The 23561-nt window shown below is 41.3% G+C and overlaps 2 protein-coding genes across 3 annotated transcripts in view; one reads left to right on the forward strand and one right to left on the reverse strand.

The window, feature by feature from the left end:
- Positions 1-2455: 2455 nt before the first annotated feature.
- STRADB (STE20 related adaptor beta) lies at positions 2456-20046 on the reverse strand. Of its 2 annotated transcripts, none has more exons than XM_028153093.2 (12): positions 19834-20045; positions 16799-16895; positions 15407-15487; positions 11813-11912; positions 9098-9219; positions 7865-7973; positions 6683-6806; positions 5307-5478; positions 4898-5002; positions 4493-4737; positions 3777-3819; positions 2456-3283 (listed from the first exon to the last, which is right to left on the reverse strand). In XM_028153093.2, exons 2-12 carry the CDS (start codon positions 16808-16810, stop codon positions 3140-3142), a joined length of 1257 nt encoding a protein of 418 aa, XP_028008894.1. In that variant the 5' UTR covers positions 16811-16895; positions 19834-20045; the 3' UTR covers positions 2456-3139. The 2 variants fall into 2 exon arrangements, with proteins under 2 accessions (XP_028008894.1, XP_008144682.1); XM_008146460.3 differs by having other exon boundaries at positions 3252-3307; positions 19834-20046.
- Positions 20047-20230: 184 nt separating this feature from the next.
- Positions 20231-23561, forward strand: part of TRAK2 (trafficking kinesin protein 2) — a 55443-nt gene continuing 52112 nt past the window's right edge. Inside the window, exon 1 of the mRNA XM_028153089.2 lies at positions 20231-20439. The gene's annotated coding sequence lies outside the window, so the exon portion shown is untranslated. The remainder of the gene's footprint in view (positions 20440-23561) is intronic.

Genomic DNA, 23561 nt, shown 5'->3' on the forward strand with positions numbered 1-23561 from the left:
ACTTAATGGTATGATCAAGGTAGTACATTTTTTTGGAGGCCAAGAATTTCTAGTAATCCTCAAAGTTGTTCTTGCATCAGTCATAGTGTAACTGGGAAAACAGTTATAACTCTGAATCTTTAAGTAGAAGAAACATGGGGAATTGATTTCATGAGTGATGGAATCAAGGCTAAGAAATCAAAAGGGACGGTGGGTCAACCCAGAGATTAGCAAGAGCAGGATGCGCTGCTACCTCTCAGATGGAAGAGACAGCAGGAGCAAGCGGTGCTGCCAGAGTCCTAAAGTCAAAAGGCCAAGAACTTAGAGCCACTGCCAGGACTCCGCAAGAAACCAGGAAGAGGAGCACAGGGTGAGAAATGCCCCGTCCCCTCTCTCTTCCTGCTCTCTGATTTTCCACTATTGCCTCCCTGGACACCCAAAAGAGAGGGTGCATGGGAAATGTAGTTCCCAGTGAAGCCGAGCAAGGGAAGAGTGGAGAAATGGATCTAAGAGCAAACAGACAATTGACCAGCAGTACTTATGAGGAAAACCATTGATGGAGGAAATATTTACTAGATGGAAATCTCAGATCCCTTTGTCTCATTAAACTCTTAGTGGCAATACTGTGCACAGAGTTTAAAATGTCCCACCAGGGAAATCTCTCAAATATTCAAGTCTTAAAAAAAAAAATCTCATTACCTTTATTCAAGGTTGAATTCCTTAAATATTTATTAAATGTCCATAATATGCCAAACACTTTGCTAAGCATCAGGATGTACTAGCGAATAAGAATATTCTCAAGGAATCCACAGTCTACTAGGGACACAAGCACAGAAGTAGTAATAATAGTTACAGAAGCATTGTTTGGGAAAAGTACTTAGCTCATAGGGCATTTTAGCTTGGGTCCTTCAGAAAGCCAACATGACTGGACATGTGTGTTAGGCAGAATAATGATCCATCAATCCTAATCCCAGGAACCTGTGAATATGGTACCTTACCTGGCAGAAGGGACTATGCAGTTGTGATTAAGTTAAGGATCTTGGGATGAGATGATCCTGGATTACCTGGGTAGACCCCAGATAATCTTGAGTCTTTATGAGTGAGAGGCAGAAGGTCAGAAAAGGAGATGTGAACACTGAAACAAGTGCTGGCCCTGAGGCCAGGGGGGCAGGCAGCCCGCAGAAGCCAGAAAAGGCGGCAGATTCTCCCCCTGCCAGCGCCTTTTAAACGTCGGACCTCCAGAACTGGAAAATGATTTGTGTTGTTTTAAGCCACTAAGTTTGTGGTCATTTGTTACAACAGCGATAGAGAACTAATACAGCAAGCAGGGAGCCTATAGTGCAAAATTTAAGCCAATCTCCGGGTAAGGATGTCAGTCAAGTACAATATCTACTGTGTTGGTTAATTTCAAGTGTCAATTTGACTGGGCCATAGGGTGCCCAGATATTCAGTGAAAACTTCTGGGTGTTTCTGTGAGGCACTTTGGATGAAATGAACATCTAAATCTGTAGACAAACCAAAGGAGACTGCCCTCCTCCATGTGGGTGGGCCTCTCCAGGTCAAGGTCTGAAGAGTTCCTCCCGCCTGCCTGCCTGTGGCATCAGCTCTGCCGGTCAGCCTGCCGGCTTTGGGACTGGAACGCCATTGGCTCTCTAGGCCTTCAGCTTGTCCTTTCACCCTGAAGATCTGGGGACTTGTTAGCCTCCATTATCGTGTGAGGCAATTCCTAAGAGTAAGTCTCCTATTGGTTCTTTTCTCTGGAGAACCAGAACACACGGGAGATCCGAGAGGCACTGCCTCACGCTCTCCAGTCCACCTTTTGCACGCCACATTCCTCCGCTCCACGCAGATCCAGGAGAACCTCTGATTCCTGTGGGTCTCTTGTGAAGGGAAGTTTCGGAGGTCGGTGGACCACTCCAGCCCCCGCTACTACAGTGACCTCAGGGCCTCAACTGGTGCTCACCTCTCCCTCCTCCACCTTGCAGGTCTTTGTGGCTGACTTGATGGAGTGACCTAAACATTCTTGACAAGGGCTGGCATCAACATGGAAAGGTTTGTGTTTCACGTTGTCTATTAATTTACTAGTATATACTGTCTCATTGCTTCTAATTTTTTAGTCTCAAGACAATCATTTAAAAATAATTTTAAATGGAATGTCAGATAAGTGTACAGATTAAGAGAATCTACAATTCGAACTGCGTACTCTGAGACACAGCATCTCTCTCTTGCTAATGTGGTACTTCCATGAATTAAGGTCTCTATGTCATTATATGTTATATCACCTACAGAAGCAAGAATGACCATATAAAGGACCAGAATATCTTCTTTCTCCATTGATCAAAGACCACGTTGTCCCCAATTCACAGGTTATGTAAGTAAAGCTATTTGTTTGCAAACGGCTTTCCTTGGCAAAACAAATTAGAATCTAAAACAGCTTTGTCAAACCAGGCGAAGAAAAACAAATAAAAGCATAAACTCAATTCAATAAAATTTATTGAGCTCCCACGGGATGCATGAATTTAGGATTTATAATTTACATAAGTAGAAAAGTGTTACTTTAGCCCCTTAAAAAAAAAAAAAAGGAAATCACAACTTCTCTGTATATTTCAAGTGAATCATTTAATGTGAGTGAGGCTCAGTTTATATTATCATAAGTATTAACAGAACAAAATGGGAAAGTACAAACTTTTCCCTGTTACCAAACAAGGGTTTGATGCCAGAATCAACTAGCCTATTGGTCTAACAATAGCTGATCAAAAAGGCTCGAAAATCTGGAAGTAAAAAATGTATTTGGAAGCACTGTCCTTTGAGGGCACATTCCCTGAGGGCAGGAAATGCTGAAAGAATTAAATGGCTCAAAAATGATAGTGAGATCAAGAAGAATTAGTCACAGCTTTGGAAAAAATAAAAGTTGAGAAGAGATGACACCAAGTGCAGCTAGATGGATACTTCTAGTTTCCCTGGAGGTGCAGTAGCACTCTGAGCTAACCAAAGGGGCTACGAACTCATGCTCCTTTGAATAGAGTGGTTTTAAGTGGTAGATTCTCCAGTGCACCAACTGTATTTTCAAGTATAATTCTAGTATTTGTACCTAGAAATACAGAAGAAAAGCAGCAGGGAGAAAGTGTCAAGTATATAGGATGTAAAGGATTTGGCAGCCCTAGAATTCCCAGTTTGCATCTTTTTCATCAGGAAAGTCACAGTCTGGCTCAGTCCAAGGTGGTGCGGGAGGCAGTGCTACTGATGGCTTTTGATAAGCTGGAGGCAACAGTGAAAGGATTGTATCCTGGCTCTCTTCTTTCATCTGTCAAAGAAACTCAAAATAAGGCTGTTGGTACATAAATTTAATACATTAGCTCTGTTAGCAAAAAACAACTTTTAAAGAAATCACTAAAAGTGTTTAAGATTGTTTTTAACCAAGTCACTAAAAATACCTTTGATTCTGGTCATCTGAAAACAGGAAGAAGTGACAGCCAAATAGAATGATTTTTATCAGAACTGTTTTGCCCTTAAGTCATTTCTAGACAATATAGAACAATAAAATGTCTCTAAATTAATCAAAATATCAACTGAGCATATCGTCACATATAATGATTTGTTTTTATTCGTTTTGCAGAATGGATGTATTTTAGAAAGTCTAACTGAACTACCCAAAAGTTTTCTTGATTTTAACTTTATTTTGTAAGAAAGCTTTTATTAAGAACCTTAACAACCAAACTGTCCCATTAAGCCAATACATGAAGTGACTTTTTAGTAGTATTAAAAATATACAGACAACAGAAAAAAGATCAGCTTACCTGTTTGAAGAAAACATGGGACAATAAACTGCTTGCTGATGGCCTGAAAAATTTTTAAAAGTTATAAAAAAACAGAACCTCATATTAGAATGTTGATTTTTAGGTGTAAAAATATAATAGAAATTAGGTTTAGAGCTACAAAACCCAATACTAAAAAATTAAGGAAAAATAATATATGTCAGAGGCCTAATTCTTAGCTTCCTTGACTAATGAGAATTCTACAGATATCCTTTAATTAGTCCATAACTCAACATTTACTGGGCACTTACTAATTATACGGAGCTTATGCTAGGCATTAAGGGGCTAAAAAAAGATAAGATGCACACCTTATTTCCAAAATATTAATGATAAGGTGTAGTTATATATAATAATTTATATTATTATAATAGCAGCAACTAACATTTTGTACTGCTTAAAAATTTCTAAAATGTCTTAACATAAATGCAGTAATTAACGTCCAGAAGATTAACTGATTTTTACAAGGTGACTTGGTTAGGAAATGAAATAGCTAAAACTGGAGCCAAGTTTTCTGATTTTGAATCCTGTATTTTCCTCCCTTTTGCTCACTGCTTCTATTTGTTTTTAGCATTGATGCTATCTAGATTAGACTATAATTTTGGGATTAAAGATCTGAATTTGGCAGGAAGGGACTATCACAAAGCTTCTATAAAATGTAAAACATATGTTTTATGTTACTTAGAGGTGAGCAATATTACCTTTTCTCAGGATCTTGTTGCAAACAGAGCTGTACCAAGCTAAAGAAGGCAGGGGAGAAAGTTTTTGAGGATGGTGTTTGCAATCTGTCACTATTTACTGTGTGAGTTCCACTGGAGACAAGTACACTTTCTCCAATCCCAGAGTCTACACCTGACCGGGAATTCTTCATTCTGGATTCTGACTGAGGGAAAATACTGATATCCAATGGGCTATAAGGAGGACCTTTCAATTTCTGTAACAGCATCTAAAAGACAGAAAAATTTCCTTCAACCCTTATCAGGCAAAGTATTAAAACAACAACAATAAAGATCCTAAGAGTCTACAGCAGGGATTTACCAGATGTTACCTAGAACATAAGGGATCATATGGAAGGATGGTACTTCTGGGAGTTTAGTAGCATTTACCTGAGTCCTGTGCATGTCCTGGAAAGGCACCTGCCCACTGGCCAATTCACATGCTGTGATGCCAACACTGTAGATATCTGACTTTACGTTGTATCCATGTAAATCCTGTAGAACAATGAATGTGAAGTCCTTTAGTGTAAATAACTTAAAAAGTTACATACATGTGCTTTTTTTATAAAGGATGGTGACCAATAATGGAAAAAACTTACAAGTGAGAAATCAAGCTATACCTAACATATGGTACACATTTTAAAATTCCTAACATAATAATTTCGATAAGAAAGAGGGAAAAAAGTCTTGCAGTAGTAGTGCATTCACCAATCCAAATATAAGGTCACAACTGTCCTTTAGTCAAGCTTAGAAGACACTCGAGACGCACAGACAACCCAATGCAACGGCCACACCTGACCTGTCTCAGTAGTTCTGGACTCAGCCACGGCTGCACTGACGTGCTGAACTGTGGGAAATCAAACACAGCCCTATGTCTCTGTCCGTGCTTAACCAAACTATGCAGGTGGGACAGGCCAGAGAGGGTCACTAGGCCATCACCAGAAATGAGGATATGGCTGGCTTTAAAACTCCTAGAACAAAAAGAAACAATCCTAAATACTAGGAAATTGGCCAATGAAGAAAGAATAAAAATCTGGTCAGAACAAATTCATGTATGCTCTTGGAAATTAAATGCTCTTTATAAAGTAGCAGGACACTGCTATGAATATATGGGAAATGCTCAGGGAATTAAGGAATCCTTTCAGCTATTCAAATAGCATTAGGACAAGAAAAGATGTAACTGACAACTACATACATGTTTGGAAGTGATAATATTTTATTCAAACTTGGAAAGGAATCATGATTTATTTCACTTTTGTAGGATGCTATTGCAAAAGGAAAAGTCTAAAAAAATCAAAGAACTAATTAATACTTAAAGCATAAGGTTATAATTTAAAGTTAAATGCAGTATTATTTTAAAAAGCCTTTTATAGTATTAACAATATTTACAAAGATGTCTCATATAAAAATTTCCTTTGTCAAATTATAAAAGAGCCTGTTTTTTATCCAAAACACTGGATTTGAAAACTAATATAGAGTTCCTAACAGACTAACTACAGTAGGATGACCAATAATCTGGTAAAATTACAATACAGTCTGTGAGAAATCCTCAGTTAACCAGAATGCTGCTAAAAAACAACAAATGTAAGAAAAAAAGCTTTATGGAGTTTGAAACAAACAATAAAAAATCAAGCTTATTTAAATGTAACTTAATTAAAAAGGAAAACAAAGTTCCAGTGTATCTTAGAAAAGCACTGTTTTTAATATTCAGCCAATTCTGCATCTACAGTTTGGTAACTAGAGAATTGATATTTAGTATGATAATCTCAAGATATACAAAATATTTAAGAAAACAGAGAAGGGTTGTTGCAATTTGTACATGATATAACTATGGCTTAAAGATGAAAAACGGATAAAGGAGCTATTAGCTTAAGGAAAAAAAAAGAGCTAACTAGGACCCCACTCCCTACAGCTCCCATCCCACATCAGATTGAGACGTGAGCTCCGTGAGGGCAGGCTCCAGCAGGCACTGAGCACAGCACTCGGCACAGAGAGGGGGTCTGAACACGGTGGTGAATGAGCACAAAATGCAAGCTTCAACAGTACCTATCGGCCCTTCCTCCCTCAGTTTCCTACCCCTCCTTTCTGATACTCAACTGCTCCCTCCTTCCTAAAAGCTCCCTAAAAGATTTCTTCCACTAAAATTCATTTTGCAAAATACAAATAAGTAAGTACCTGTGAATACAGCCATTTTGGTGCAGATAGTGCAACCCTCTCACTGCTCCAAAGAGAATGTTTCGTATTAAAGTTTCACTCATTCCTTCAGGAAAGTAAGTCCTCAAGAGCTGACTTGCTGAACCTGAAAGAAACCCCTGAAATCTTTAAATGAACATTGAAAGTGATTTTGCTTCTGGATAACTTTTTTTAAAATGATTTTTTATCGACTGATTGATTAATTTTAGATAGAGGAAGGGAAAGAGAGAGAGAGAGAGAGAGAGAGAGAGAGACATCAATTTGTTGCTCCACTTATTCATGCATTCTGTGGTTGCTTCTTGTAGGTGCCCTGACTGGGGATAGAACCCACAACCTTGGCATAAAGGGGTGACGCTCTAACCAACTGAGCTACCTGGCCAGGCCTATCTATGCTTTAAATGTTCTTTTCAACTATAAACACCACACACACATACACACACACCCTTGTTACATTTCAGAATTAACCATTTTCCTATGCAAAGGAAATATTTAAAAAGACACTCAGGACCAGAAAAGAGAATTAACAATTTTTAGCATTACTGAGAAAATAAAACAAAACAAAACATACTGTGTGTATATATATATTTTTAAATCCAGATACAATTCACAAAAGCTATCCTAAAAATCCAAGTTCTAGAATCCATTTGTTTATTCAGCACACTTACTGCACACTGTTTTGTGCCAGGTGCTGTATGAGCCCCGGGTACCCACATGATAATACACACATAATCCTGCCGCAGGGTGCTCCGATCCAGTGAAGGAGTCAGGCACGCACACAGATGTAACTACTACTGCAAGTGAATGTAAGTTCACTATGCAGAGAAACTGGGACGGGGATGCTGTGCACGAGCAGAAACACTCCTTCTGCCTGAAGAACAACGTAGCTCCCCACTGAGGAGGACAGAAACCGAGGGGAGAGGCAGCGAGCTCAAAGGCACGGGCTTCTTGGAGAAGCAGTGGTGGCTCACTCATCATCAGACCTATTCTTTTTTCTGAAGACTATAATTCAACACAAACCAGAAATAAAAATATAGCATGAAATTTGGAATTGGCCATCAGATTTATAAATTAAAAGTGGTTAATCATAAATCTAAGGGCCCACTCATCATTACAATTATAGCATCCAGACTAAGCTATGAGTTATTTTATCTAGAGTTTTCTTACCATAGGCCATAAATGGAGAAATAACCCAAAGCCAGCTGCCAACAGTGAAAACAGTCCAATAAGTTGTAATATTGGGGTGCCGGAAAAAGTGGGATAGAATCACAGCTTTCTAGGATAAACACAAGAGAAAAGACATGTAAAAACAACCTTTTTCCCCTTACGATGAAGGTAACAGCAGTCGTGTCAGCTAATTCTCAGTAGAACTTATTAGCACTAACCACTGTTCTCAGTGCTGTCATGCCTTTAAATCTCGTATCCACTACACGTTGTGATATGACTTTACAGAAGAGGACACTTAGAAATGAGTTAGAAAACTTGTCCAAGAGCACATGATAAAAGAAGTGAGTGGGATATGAACTTAGAACAAACTCTTATTAACAATTAGAGGCCTGGTGCATGACATTCATGCACTGGGGGGGGGGGGGGGGGTGCAGTGTCCCTCAGCCTGGCCTGCGCCCTTTTGCAGCCCTAGCGGAGGCAGCTACCGCAGCTGTGCTCACCAGCTGTGAGCCCGGTTTCTGGCTGAGCAGCACTCCCCCATGGGGGCGCACTGACCACCAGGGGCAGCTCCTACATTGAGCGTCTGCCCTCTGGTGGTCAGTGCGCATCACCGCAACCAGTAGTTCAGCTGTTTGGTTGATTTGCATATTACCCTTTTATTATATAGGATACTGTGTTCTTAGGATAGAAACATTTAAAAAAATACATTTAAAGTGCTGGCCAGTTGGCTAAGTTGGTTAGAGCACTGTCCTGTACACCAAAAGGTTGCGGGTTCAATTCCTAATCAGGGCACATTGGGTTGCAGGTTCGATCCCCAGTGGTGGTGAGTACGGGAGGCAACCGATCGAGGTTTCTCTCTCTCTTCTTCTCTAAAAATCAATACAAACATATTCTCAGGTGAAAATTTTAAAAAATACATGAAGATAAAGTATATATGAAGATAAAAGTAATTGCTAACATTATATCACAGAGAAAACCACTATTGATATTTTGGTATAGCCCTAACGGGTTTGGCTCAGTGGATAGAGTTACCAAAGTTTGAATATATTTGTTCTTTCATGGATCTGCCTTCCAAGTATTCTTTCTAATTCTGTAATTGCATATTTATTAGAAGAAAGAAATCTACTTTTCTCTAACAGAAAGGCCTGTTAATTTGGGGGTGGGGGAATTCTTACAGGTGTTAACTCCTTGGATAAACAGTACTTTAAATGTATTATTTCCTGGTGTTGTCACCTGTAAAGCTCTTAGGCGTTCTTCAGTGCAGTTTTCCAGATTTGTGATTTTGATAGTCACCAGGGTTCCTGTGGGAGTATGCCGTGCAAGATGGACGGAAGTCAGGTTGTCAAAGCCTCTTCCTACAATCAGACATAAAACTTGTGTTAGCAACCAAAGAAGGAAAAAACTGATAATTTGAACTTCATTAAAAACTTCAACTCTTCAAGAAAATGAAAAGACAAGCCACTGTCTGACAGTATTAATAATACTTTTAACTGACAAGATTTACATCCAGAGTATATAAATCACTCTTACAACTCTATAATAATCAAACAAAAACTCATTAAAAATAGGCAGAAGGTTAAATAGGCAATCCATAAAAGAAGCTATAGGAATGGCCAATAAGCACATAAAAAGATGTTCAAGATAGAGAAATGCAAATTAAAACCACAACAATATGGCATTACATGCCTATTACAATCCTAAAATTGTGACTTGATAAACAAATTGTGACACAGTCAAACAATGGAATGCTGCTCAGTAGTCCCTACAGCCACTTCCAGTCCCTTACAACCACTATGTGATTTTTGTCATGAAATGGTGTCATAAAGAATGGAGTCTTTTGTGCTTGGCTTCGTTTGCTTAGCAGACCACTTTGTAGGCTTCAGTAGCTAATTTCTTTTTACTACTGAGTAATAATTCATTCTATGAATATACTACAATTTATTTATCCATTTACAAGCTGACAGATCACTTGGGTTGTTTTCAGTGTTTGGAGACTATGAATCAAACTGTCAAAAACATCCTTTAGGTAGACATGTTTTCATTTCTGCTTGCAAATACCTGTGACTGGAACTGCGGGCCATGGGTTCACCTTATGAGAAGGTGCCAACCTCTCTGAACGCGGCTGAACCCGTCTGTGTTCCCCAAAGCTGCAGGTGCTTGACATGCTCGCCAGCATTTGGTGTCAGTGTTCAAATTTTTAAACACCTAGAGTGGCACCTATTAATAGGCACTTAACATTAGTTCCAAACATTGTGACTGGACTAACTAGGGGTCTGTAAATCACCAAATTCTGTTACTTTTATCTTTAAAAAGACATTAATCTCGAATTCATCCCCTCCTCTGCAGGGTCGGCATCACTGCCTTGGCTCAAGTCCTGTCCTCTTTCCGGGACAGCTGCAGGGGCTTCCTCACTGTGCCCTATCTCCTCAACAGGGCCCGTGGCAGACTCACCGAGGGACCACTTCCTAAGCCTAAGCCTACCTTCAGTCGCCAGCAATTCTGAGTGAGTGAGTCTGTGATGGGACACAGGCACTGCACTTTTTAAAAAGACTCGGGTGGTGAGGATACTTCCTCAGCACTAATCTACACCTTCCAGACTTCTGCATGGAATTGCTGCCCGCTGTCTTTCTAAATCCAGCATTTTATCAACAGAAAGGTACTGAAAGCTGAGACCCCGCAGTCAAAAGGTTTGCTTTCAAATCACTCGCTGTATGACTGTTAAATTAATCTCAGAGCCTCAGAATTCTTACCTGCAAAATGGGAGTGGTAGAGGGGTCAAATGAAAAACACGTATCAAATGTTCAGTATAATGCCTTGTAGATGCTAATATTAGCATCATCACGTTCCACAATGTGTTTCTAGCACAGAGAGGATAAATTCCAAATTCCGGCCTTAAATCCTTTGAGTAATAAAGTGGGTCAGTTGTGGGGGCGGACAGAGTCTGAACCTCTAAATACACAATGTGTTCGCAACCTCCCACATTTATCTCCTGCCCTACCGCTGCCCACACTCCCCGTGCTCCCACTGCTAGGCAACCATGTGGCAGGCCCTTTCTAACCATCACTGAAGTAAGTATTTTTTATTTTTTTTTAATTGACACCATCCGAACCTCCTTCCTAAGGGCATTTCTACCAGTGCTATTTTAGAAAAGGGCAGATCCTATTCTCCTTGTCTCCTTGACCCTGGCACGGAGTGTCAGCGACCTAAGCGTGGCCAACTGGAGGATGGAGTGAGTGACATAAAGAAGCGGCAGTCAGAACTCGCTGCGTGGGATCCACCGTCTGGTGGTGGAAGTACCCTACGAGGTAGCACACGACCGAGGCTGCTCCAGGTCATGGCCCTGGCTGTGGTTCTAGGCTGAGCTTCTCTTGGCTTCTTCCAAGCCTAATTATTTCTCTAGTCAATAATTCTGTGTTAGCAACACTGTTAAAAATTTTTCTCTTTTGCTTGTTAGGATTGTTTTCTGTTGTTTGTAACAAACACTCAGACTGGAACATCTGGCAGCCTTTTCCTCATTCTCAGGACCCAGCTCTTTCTGCTTTTTCTTGACTCCCAGATGGATGGTCGGATGCTCCATCTTCTCTGTTCCCACAGCACCTCGCACACCTCCACTACAGCTCCCTCTAGTGGATAAAACAAAGCCATCTGTGTGTTCATCTTCCCAGAGAATGAACTCCTCAGGTGTATTACAAGGCTTTATAGACCAGCATCTAACAGCACCTGCAGTGCTTAATGTTTCTGAATATTCAGAGGAAATGTTTCACGTGTATAAGGCTATAGATAATGACCCATCCTGTTCCAGACAGGTTACCACAACAGATGGGATTTTAGGTAAGTTTTTAAGTTAAAAGAAATTTGGTTAAAGGACTATGACTAAAAAGATCTTTTTTCTCATCAATTTCATTTCTAACAATGAAGGATCAATTATGTGAAATCCATGATTATTACCTATTTCCACTTGGAGTTCATAGTGAGAAGCGTTGGTGGAACAGACCGCTTCACTGAGTCTAGCAGATGGAGACAACCAGGGAAGGGCTGGCTTATCAACCTGCATGGTTTTAGAAAGATGAAAACAAAATACGTTTAGACTCTTTTGGTCCCCCAATTTGATCCGCTACCTCAATATAAATGCAGACGCTGTATTTTCAAACACACAGTGCTCATTAGGGAAGGCACACTGAAAGGTGACTTAGGACACCGGTTCAAGATCTACAATTGCTAATAGTTGATGCTAGTTAGAAAGCTATCAGCTGATAAAGGCGAGAGGGCAGGAAAAACAGATTTATAGGTAGCAGAATACTTTCCAGCACAATTTCAAGCAAGCATTTTTAGGAGTTCTTAAGAATAATTCATTCTTCAAGGCAGTAATAAATAAATATGTCAAAGGAAGAGATGCAGGGGCCTGCGAGGAAGGATTCTCTGCTTGTGCTACTGCTTCAAGGAATCGCGAGGTTTATCCATGACACACACAGATACACGCTCAGCTAGTGGAGGTGCTAACGTCAAGAAACAATTTCCACACTCTAGTCTGTTAAACTGCCGAAGGTGTTCTTCACAAGATGCAATGAATCAGAAGGGAGATAAATAAATCAATGTCAAGAAATGGGAGGCCACAGTACAGACGCCCCGAGGTAATGAACATGAACCTATGAGTGTCTCACAGGGTGCTCTGGAGCCGGAGTCTGGGCTGCACCGTTCCAGTGGCAGTGAAACATGCACGCAGGAGGAAGGGGAGGCCAACAACTTGGTGTCATACGATAGCTAGGAGGCTCTCCCAGAGGACAGCAGCACTCCAAAGACACTCGGGCGCCTTGCAGGCACCAGCAGGCGCCGAATCTTATTACTGCCTCCAAGGTAAAGAGAAGGAAGGAGGGCGTCAGAAGTCACATTACTATGTGCTAGGAATTGTGCTAATTACTTTTTATATCCTTAACTCAACATGTTCCCTAAAGTTTTAAGAGAGCAGAAAAAGATAAGCTCCTGGCTAAAGATGAATGAAAGTGAATATTGTTAAAAGAGGGATGAAAGATTGTAAAAAGAAATTCCACTATACAATTGGAAACAATCCCAATGAAAAAAAGAGAAATATAAATAAATCAATTTAATTTCTTTAGGACAGGTAGTCTTCAAACAAACTGAGATCTAAAGAACACATGTAAGAGACAGAAAGAAGAGCATATAATAATTTAAATTTGTGCAAGAGTAGGCCTTCCTTCCCCAGGCTTCCAGCACCAGCTTCCCTCTGGCACCCGGACCTGGGCTTCCCTCGCTGCCCTGGCTTCATCTGGAAGGTCATCTGGTCTAATTAGCATATTATGCTTTTATTATTATAGATAAAACAAAAATCTATAAATAAAAACAAAATTATATATATATATATATGGTACTAAGAGTTGTCAAGGTCACAGAGACAGAAAGTAGAATGGTTGCCAGGGGAAGGGGAGGGAGAGGGAACGGAGTTGCTGTTCAATGGGTAGAGATTTTCCGTTTTACAAGATGGAGAGTTATGGAGACAAATAGTGGTGATGGTTGCACAGCATTATGCATGTGCTTGATACCAATGAACTGTACACACTTAAAAATGGTCAATATGGTACATTTTCTGTTACATGTACTTTAGCACATACCAAAAAAAAGGTAGCACGTGTGGAAGTTTACTGAGTTCTAGGCCTGTTTCTTGGCAACAGCAAGGAGATAACAACAGATACTTTACTCTCTGAATATTACCTTAACCTGAAGGTAATATTTGAATAAAAGCAAGGATTAGACACTACATCCTACTGTACAAAAGGACAGGTAACTAGAAGACTTTAGAGTATTAGTGAGCAAAAAGTGAAATGACAAAAATGAAGATAAAATCGGGATAAATATACAAACAGCATTAAATGGGATTATCTTATTTTGTAGGAAATAAGCCATTTGCAAAGCAGGTTCCATTTTCTAGTGAGAAATATTCATTCCTAAGCATGTTTCTTTAAATTATTTACATCGGGCATTGCCCAGGAGAGATAAAGGAGAAAAAGACAGGATGCCTATTTTATGGGGATCATGTTGTAGTTGGAAGAGACGTATACAACAATCATTGTGAGACAATGAATAAATGCCATTTTATAGGAATGTCTAACATATGTTGGAGCATAATAAATAAAGGTACAAGAAGAAAAGCTTCAAGATGTGATATTTGGGCCAACTCTTTATGAATGAGGAGAAATTTTAGAGACAGAAAATGGAGACTATTTCAAACAGGAAGGAGAGTATATGCTAAGACTCAAAAATTAAAGTTATTCCATACCACTAAGATCCTTATACCATGCTAACAAGTTTAGGCCTTCCCCCTTCACCCACGTGGAAAACCTCTATTAATATCCTAAGACTGTTAGTAAAATCTCCTGTCCTTCACTCATTAGCTGATTCTCTAGTGGATACTATGGAGCACAGCCAGATTTGCTTTCAGAATGGAGGTGCTAATCTCCCCAACGAGGACCACTGAGTCTTGTACAGGGAATTGCCCTCTTCAGAAAGAAGCCACCCTGCCCAGTTAGCCACTTCCCTGGGGTCCGTTTGAATCCAACACTGGTGGGTACAGGAGTACAAATGCCCAGAGCCCTTGGACAACTAGGACATTTAGGTAGAGCCATGCCAGCTCCGGGGATGCTCATGGGAACGGCTAAGGCCTCTCTTCAGACTTCTTAGGTACCAACAACACTGCCTCCTCCATCTCTCACAGTGCTGGTCTAGAAAGAACTTCCCAATAATTTTCCTGCATGAAAAAGAAAAGGTTTAGGCTTTATCCCATAGGCTTTGGGGAACCAATGAAGTCTTAAAGCTGGAAAGTGACACAGGAGGCCTGTATTGGTAACAGTGCTGAATCCTGATGTGAGTGTGAGAGGTGGGAATACGCATGCCTAGGAAACCAGAGGCAATGAGTCTTCCGGTAATCGTCCAGGTGAGAGATGATGAACGTGAGTAGCAGCAGTTAGTGATCAGGTGAAGGAGGGCATGGACTCAGGGTATTTCAGATACAGAATCACAAGACTTGGTGTATAACTGTATGTGGGAGCAGAGGTAGAGGCAGTGTGAGGGTAATTCCAGTTTCTGGTCAGGATGATCGAGTAGATGGGTTTCTTATTAGCCAGAGCAGGAAACACAATGTGTTGCTGAGTCTGAGAGAAAATTAAGGTTTTACCCAAACTGCATAAAAATGTCTTCAAAAACCCTAACACAAGGTAGTCTACAGACACCCCTGTGCACAAGAAAGAGCGAGAGGTGTAGGTAAAAATGTGAAAATCATCAGTTCTGCTTGATGCCAGAGTCCCCTCCTGACCTGAGGAAGCTCCAGGATAATCTGAAATCTGAGCAACGGAGCCTTAGAATAGGTGAATGCTCAAGGAGAGATGGTTTAGACAGAAGAGAAGAGGCCAGTGATAGACCACTGGAGAATAGCAAAGACACGGTGAAGGAGAAGAGATGTTGGAGAACCAGGAGTGAGTGGTATTACAGAAGGCAGAGAAAGAGTATTAATTGTACTCAATCATTTCTTACCAAGTTCTGATGGATACTGGTTTCAGACTGTTTTTCAGGTCTGAGTGATTCAACTTGTGTTCGTGAAGTGCAGAAACAATCCTGGAAATTCAGAAATTAAATAAGTGAAAAAAGCCCCCACAAAATAAGCAGGGGTGACATGTGGATACAAGGTCTAGTGATGGAGTGAAGGGCAGAGAGAAAGGGGAGCACGCAGGGACCTGGAATTGAAGTCAGGACTCATACTGTGGGGGTACAGTATGCGAGAGGACAGAGAAGCAGCTGTGTGTGAAGACTAATTCCTTCTGTTATAATGCTACTTGGCATATCTCTGATCCTTGTCCTCTCTCTGGAGGTCATAGTATCAATTCATTTTTACAGTTGGTATTGATATTGAACTCTTCTATCACCTGCAGTTTTCTTCCGAATATTTAGCTAAAGATTATTCTGCTCTACCCACTATTATCACTTTTATTTTGATCCTCAGATTTGCTTTGGAAAATGAAGTAGGTATCTCACCTTAATGAATTTTCCAGATATATAAAGCTCCTCCTTTTAAGTAGAAAAGCTGTACTTTAAACAAAAGTAATGCAGACAGTATTTTCTATATAACCAACATTCTCCTCTCTTCATTTTTCTGCCTCTTACACTTGGCAAATGAAGGTGTTGATTAGCAGATATGAGTTTGAGCCCTGGCTCTAATTTTTCGCAATCTTGGGCCAAACTCAAAATGAGGATTATACCACCTGCCCAGCCAGTTAATCACAACTTTGAAGACTGGAAGAGATACAATGTATGAAAGTTTTCTGTAAACTATACATCCTCATATAAGTGCACCCATCACTTTTTAAAAGATCACTGCTTTAATATAATAATTCAAATATTCAAGTATTGTATTGTATTCTATATAAAACAAGATGAAAGTCATAAAACTACTTAATCTAAAGTAGATACCAATACCTAAAGTATATTAGATGTGGATCTAATATTAACAGAAAAAAAGTATTTATACATCATATTATACATTGACCCCAACTGCTCTTTGTCTTGTTAAGTCGAGGGGCTTATTTAAATATTATTTTGCTTGCCTTTAGTCGGAAATTTTTAAGATATTTTTGAAAGATTTAAAGGATAAGACACAGCTAACTGGATGAGAGAGGCATATCCAAGTAGAGAATATGTATGAGAAAAAGTGGGTATGGGTCAAAAGAACAGAATAATGAGTATATCAGAAAAGTATAGGAGAAACTCTTTTTTAAAGAAACAAAAACTCGAGAATTTAACTCATTTCTTAAGACCCGAAGTCATTCAGGTAAAGAATATCTCATGAGAATATGCCTTTTGTTATGGCTCTGCATTAACATCTAAGTACTCTGATGGCACAGAATCAGATCCATGTTAACAAGAACTTACCAGAAAAGACATTGAATCGCTTTATTTCACAGAAAGTGACAAAAATCCATCTATTGCAGAGAAGATTATTGCTTTATCTTCAAGATGCAGAAATATCCTACGATAAAAACAAAAGGAAAATAATTTAGACTTACGTATAAGCTTCTTGAAGAACTAGTTATCATAAACCCACACAATATTTAGGCAGCTACTCTTTGACACAAGGACCAGAGACAGTCCTGGAAAGTGTCTTTAAAGAGCATTTCTGTTTACTGAACACTATTTGGGCCCTGACATCACAACAGAAAGGCAGAGTGGAGGTTCAAAGCCTCAATATACCTGCATCTCTCCTTCCCTATCTTTTCTGTACTTGGTAAAAGAGCCCTAGCAAATGTGAAAACAATATAGAAAAACAATGTTGAGCCCACTTTTGATATAAATGGTGTTGCAAGAATTCAATGATTGCACTCTAAATAAATTTTGAGGCTTCCTTATCAGATTAATTACCTTTTCAATCATTTGGGTTTCCTACCCAGCAAATTTGGAAAGAATCAGGATTAGTAACAAACTAAGAATTAATATTTTCTTGTTGCTACATTTAAAATAAAAGACTTTTTTTCAGTTTTCATGTAAAATAACTTTTTTGTAGGTTGAATATTTTTTACTTTATTTTGAGTTCTCAGTTCTATTCTTGGAACTTATTTATAGACATGAAAATATGCAGATTATTATAGAAGTCATTACTGTCCACTTTCAGTAATGGAGTTTAAGCTCAATAGTTTATGAAGACTCTGCAACAGATTCAGAGATTTAAAATAGTAACTTCTACAGATTCAAGGAGCTATAAAAGCACCACCAAAAGTTTCCAGATCTTTCCTAATAGAAAGGGTGGTAATTTTCTAAACTTGCTAGTGCTTTGGTGTTCCCTTATAATTAATCAATGTCTTTACTTTCATATAAATTGTGCTTCATTATTTAATTTTAATGAAGTTCTCAAGTTTGATGAAGGCATCTGCAAATATCTGAGCAAAATGAGAACGAAAAGGAGATGTTGTAAACCATAGATATTACAGAGTGGAACCCAATTTTATTGCTAAGGAAAAATATGTATTTGTTCAGGATGGTCACTACACACCAAAGGTAAAGAACGTGAGGAGGAAGAACCTGAAAGCATGATTATTTTGTCTTCTGTCATTCACTGTATCAATGTAAGGCGCTGGGAGTTGCTGTTACAAAAGGAGGAATGCAATGCCTGCCCTGCCCTGCCCACCTTCCAGGGTGACTGAAATCAGGTGAGATACTTCATCTGAAAGTACCCATAACCACCAAACACTGTATCAATATAAGAGCCTGAGAGGATGCTCTGAAAGGCACACTCAAATATACCAGCACAAAATGGTATGGCTCATTTGGGTAGTGAGTGGGCAATATTTTGATAAACATGAAAATGTTCATATTGACCCAGTATAATTCTCACTTCCAGTAATCTATTATAAGGAAATATGCAAGCAAATGAAGAAACCATATATACATAGAAAGCCATTATACTGTTATGTGAAACAGCCAAGTAGTCATTTCACAGTTGTTTCATAATCGGCTACTACGGACTGGGCACTGTGCTGGGCACTGGGGGCACTCACTGGTGACGGGGCAGGTGAGGCTCTGACCACGTGTAACTTACCTTCCCACAGGCAGAAAGACTAGGGATGTCTCAATGAACTGAACTTTCTGGTTATTACGATTCTGTTTTCTGCTTGTTCCACTCAATATCAGTGAGTTCTTTCTTAACAACAAGAACAACCACAAAGCTTTAAACTTCATTACCTTACCTATTTTTTGGAAAAGCTCAGAAGAAACGGGCCCCAGGTGTGAGAACTGTTAGTACTAAAGGGTTGCCCCCATGGGGTGGTTTAATCCCAGAGGATTTTGCTTAGGCTATACCAGTCTAATAAGAGATAATTTTACAAGACATTTTGAGGTCAAGGCAGCAGCTGCACCTACTAAGGGGCGGGGAAGTGTGTGTGTTGGAGATTTGCTGTCATATTTTTCTCTACATGTTCTTTCACTAGGTATGAACATAAATACTTTAAAAATGTTCATATTTCAGACCTAATTTTCTAAATGTATTCACAAGTACATTAGTGTGGCTCCTTGCACCTGTATCTGAAAAGCTAATTAGGATAAAGCTTTATAAATAATTTAAAGTTGTCCTATAATAGACTGGTAGTCCGAAGGTTTTAATCTGAAAGGGTGACACTTTCTGTGAAAATCAGGAGCTGTGTCTATTTACAGAACTCCAACAGTCCATTGTTATAGGGAGTGCAAACCAAAATAAAATAAAAACCAAACCCTTATTTAAATCTCTGCTGAGCTTTTAAATTACTGTAATTTTCAAAGTGATCTTGGAAACCTATAATATCCATAATATCTTAAAAATTATAGCAACGCACAACTCAGTGTAATTTTCCAAATTAGTATCGTGACTCATGCTCTCAGAAGACATTTCCTGAACGCCTACTGTGTGCTCTGTGCTAGGCAGGCGATGTGTCCCAAATCCTGATGGAGTTTTCAGGGGGAAGGGTACCCGACACAACAAACCCACGAAGGCAAACACAACGCTGAACTTCAATGCTGAGCACAAAAACGGCGCCGGGCATTTCATCTGCTTTTGTAAAAAGTTCCTTCCTAGACCTGCTTTTGGGGAGGGGGGGGGAGTGGAGGGGCTTGGTTGGTAGCGATCTCCAAGGTGGCACACAGCCCGGGCCAGGGGTTGTCTTCGGCCCGGAAACTTCTCCAGCCCCCGAGCGGCTAAAGGTGAGAGCTGCGGGCACAGCGCCGCGGGAGCTCGGACCTCGCGCACCTGGCGCCGCCAACCCCACGGGCGCCGCCTCCCCCGCACGCAGGTGCCTCGGCCACGGCGCGGCCGGGGGCGCGGGCAGAGCCGGGCAGGGCCGCGCTCGAGGCCGGCGGCCAGGTCCAGCCTCGGGCTCTGCGCGGCGTGCGTGGACCTACCGCCCTCCTTCCCGCCCCCTCCCGGACCCGGCCTCCCACGTTACCCGGAGCCGATCACGGCCAGGACTCTTTCTCAGGCGGCCAGCGGTGCGGGGCCTGGGCGGCGTGGGACCCCGGTCCGCCCAGTGGCAAGGCGAGCGCGCGAGGCCCGCTCCCAGCGCGGGCCGCGGGGAGTAGAAGGCCGGCGCGACCCGGACCGGGGCGGTCCGCGGGGAACTCTGCCCCAGTCCCGGGCTCTCTGTCGGGACGGAATTCGCCCCACCCCGACCCGGGTTGCCCCGCCTCCCGCCCCAGGGCCGGGCAGCCAGAGGGCGGGGCCTTCGAGTTTGGGGGCGGGGCCAAGGAGGAACTACAACTCGGGAAACTACAATTCCCAGCAAGCCCTGGGCCGGTGCGTGGAGGCTGATGGGAGAGTGAGTCTCATTCGCTCTTCCCCAATTGTATGGGGACTGCCATTGATCCGGTGCTGCCGCAAATCTGAAGTCGCCGAGTAATGATGTTGTGAAGTCGCCGCCCGTCCCTGCCACGCCCGGAGGTCCCCGGCTGCGGCGGCGGCAGCTCAGCTGCTGGCTGCTTGGAGGCTGCCGCCGCCTTAGAAGCTTCTCCCTGAGGGGACGCGGGCGGAGGACGGAGGACGCGGGGCCATTCCTGTGAGTAACCTTCCGTGCGCGACCCGAACTTGCCCTTGCCAACTTCCCGGGGACGCGGAGGCGCCCTCCAGCCCCGCGCGCTGCCGGGTCCTCCGAGGTCACGCTGCCCGGTCCTCCGAGGACGCCTGAGCCGGAGGCTGGGGCCCGAGGGCAGGGTCCGCGCCGGGTCCCCGCCCCGCCCCGCCGGGGGAAGTGGGGTGTTTCCCAAGTGTGGGTGCGCAGGGATGGGCGCTGGGCGCTGGCCTGCGGGCTCCCCCACCTCCGAGGACTGGCGGCATTCTCCTCCCCTGCGGGGCGGTATCCGTCCAGCCCCCGCGGGGCCCTGAGCGGTGAGCGGCACCGTGTCCGGCGGTTAAACCCACAGCCTCGCTCGCCATCTGTGATGTGCCCCGGGGGAGCGGGTGTTGGGAAGAGCTCTCTCTGGGTTCAGTGGCCTTGGGCTTTTTTTTGTGATGGATTCTGAGCCAGACACCACACGTCTTTCAAAAGAAACGGCTGACTTTAGTTTCCAGCGCAAATAATGGGTATTGGCAGATGTCCTTGTTAGGACTGATGTAAAGATAATCTATCAACCACTTCAAAGATTTCTGGGTCACAGAGTGGTGCTTGCCCACAAACCTTTTACCGGTATTTAAACGTGCAGTGTCTGAGCCAAACACACACACACACACACACTCACACACACACACACACTCACACACTCACACACCAAAAAAAAGAAACCAACCGTTCACTGGCAATTCATCAAGCTAGAATGGGCCATAGGAATAAAATGAAATGGACTCCCAGTTTTAAAAATATATATATTTCAGTAAATTTTTCCCGACCTTCAAATCTTTGCTGTAGAATCGGATGTCTGAGCTACAGTGGTCTCCAAGTAGCTTGTTAAGGGTGGAGACGGGGCACCTCCAAACCAACTGTGAAGGACAGTTGGGGGTGAGAGAGGGCAGCGTTCCTTCAGCTTTCTATTTTTAAAATTAAGTAAATGTTCAACAAGTCTGAGACATTCAGCCAGCGCACACTTTATGAAAGACAGTGTTTTGTCATTGTAGAGGTTTTTATTCTTATGATAGAAGGGGTTGGAAAGAACAAACATTTGAGTGTTTTCAATCTGCCAGGCACCCCAGTCATGAGCTCTACAGACATTCACTCAATCACTGTAACCCCTTTGCACTGAGTCTGAGGCTCAGAGACATTAAGTGGAGATTCAAACCGAGATTTGCCTCGCTTCAAAGTTACAGGTCAGATAACTTGTACCTCCTTCAGAAATTTTTCTTGAAGGCATTTTCCGGTGTTATTTCCCAATACTGGTTTCTACATACTTTGGACATCTAGAGTAAGTCCAAACCCCTGCTTTTGAACAAGTTGTTCTTTCTGCTTGCAATTCCCGTCCCCCAGAGAGCTTCTCATTAAGATCCTAAAAGCGCATGCCAAATCCACTCCAATTTACTTGTGTAAGACATAGGATTGGATTTTCACCTTAGAGGTCCTTTCTGGTTCAGAGTTTTAGTGAATCTACAATTGAAAATATGAGCCAATGGGCATTATTCTCCACTGAAAATGCTTAATATCTATAGATTTTAAGAGTAGAAAGACTTGTTTCTTAAAATTTTTACTTTTATACCCCTTTTTGTTAAAAACCAATATAAGAAATGAGACATGATGATAATATATTATTTCATGTTTATTTTGAGCTCTGTTATATCATCTGTACTAATTTTTGAACCTCTTTAGTTACCATACTGTTTAGTTGGTAAGAAATCTGAGGCATTAAAGTACGTAATACATTTTAAATGATTTAATAATGCAAAGAACTAAATTATGCATGGGTTCCAGTCATTTGTCCAGATCTGCAGTGTCCATATAATAACGGGAAACATTTATATATGCTTACTACCTATTTATTCGATACCCATCTAAATGTTTACCTGTAGTACCGTATTCTCACAGAACCACAATGAGGTAGTCTTAAAATTATATTTATTAGCTGATAACATAAATTTCAGGGGTACAGCTTTATAGTACAACATCTATACATTCTATTGTGTGCTTACCAGCCAAAATCTAATCTTCTGTCACCTTGTATTTGACTCCCTTTACCTTCTTCGTCCTCCCTCCACTTCTCTTCCCTTCTGGTAACTGCCATTCTGTTGTCTTTATCTAGGAGTTTGTTTTGCTTGTTGCTTTTTGTTTTATGTCCCATGCATGAGTAAGAGCATGTGGTTCTTGGTTCCTGACCTTTTCCATCTGACTCACACTAGCTATAAGTGACATGCAAATCAAAACCACCATGAGATACTGTCTCACACCCATTAGAATGGCTCTTATCAATTAGTCCATAAGTGTTGGAGAGGATGTGGAGAAAGGGAGCCTCATACATGGCCGATGGGAATGTAAATTGGTACAGCCACTGTGGAAAACAGTATGGAGGTTCCTCAAAGAATAGGGCTACCGTATGACCCGCCAATACCTGTTCTGGGTATCCAAAAAACTGAAAACACTTATTTGTAAAGATATATGTACCCCTGTGTTCATTGCAGCATTATTTACAGTAGCCTACACATGGAAACAACCCAAGTATCCTTCAACAGATGACTAGATAAATAAGATGTGGTATATACATACATACAATAGAATACTACTTAGCCATAAAAAAAAAGATGAAATTTTTTGTGACAGCATGATGGACATTTAGAGTATCATGCTAAGTGATAGAGTCAGGTGGAAGAGGTGATCTTATAGATAGGCACCTGAAGCAGAGGATAAGTTAACATACGCAAGGCCATTCAGCTACCTCGTGGTAGAATTGGGTGTTAACCCCAGGCAACCTCAGAATCTTTACTCTTCACATTTTTTGAGCATCTGCTGTGTACCAAACCACAACTGGATTTTTAAAAAAATTATAATTAGGTCATTTATCTTTACAACTAGCTTGTATAGAATGGAAGTTCAACATTTAGTGCCTTGCCCAAAGTCACAAGATTATTAAATGATCGAGCCAGGACTTGAACCCACGTTTGCCTGTCTTCAAGTCCATGTTTTTGTAGTACTTTCAATAATCAAATCTTGATTAAATACCTTGAAGGGGCCAGACACTGTGCTAAGTGCTAGAGATTTCGTCT

This window comes from Eptesicus fuscus, chromosome 11, assembly GCF_027574615.1.
Source record: "Eptesicus fuscus isolate TK198812 chromosome 11, DD_ASM_mEF_20220401, whole genome shotgun sequence".
Classification (NCBI taxonomy): Eukaryota; Metazoa; Chordata; class Mammalia; order Chiroptera; family Vespertilionidae; genus Eptesicus; species Eptesicus fuscus.

What these genes read in the sequence shown, in the direction of transcription:
- STRADB (XM_028153093.2), bottom strand. An exon ending in GTCCAGAACTACTGAGACAG is followed by an intron (nt 5,003 to 5,306) that starts GTCAGGTGTGGC and finishes ATTGTTCTACAG; the next exon opens with GATTTACATGGATACAACGT. An exon ending in CCCATGTTTTCTTCAAACAG is followed by an intron (nt 3,284 to 3,776) that starts GTAAGCTGATCT and finishes TTTCTTTGACAG; the next exon opens with ATGAAAGAAGAGAGCCAGGA.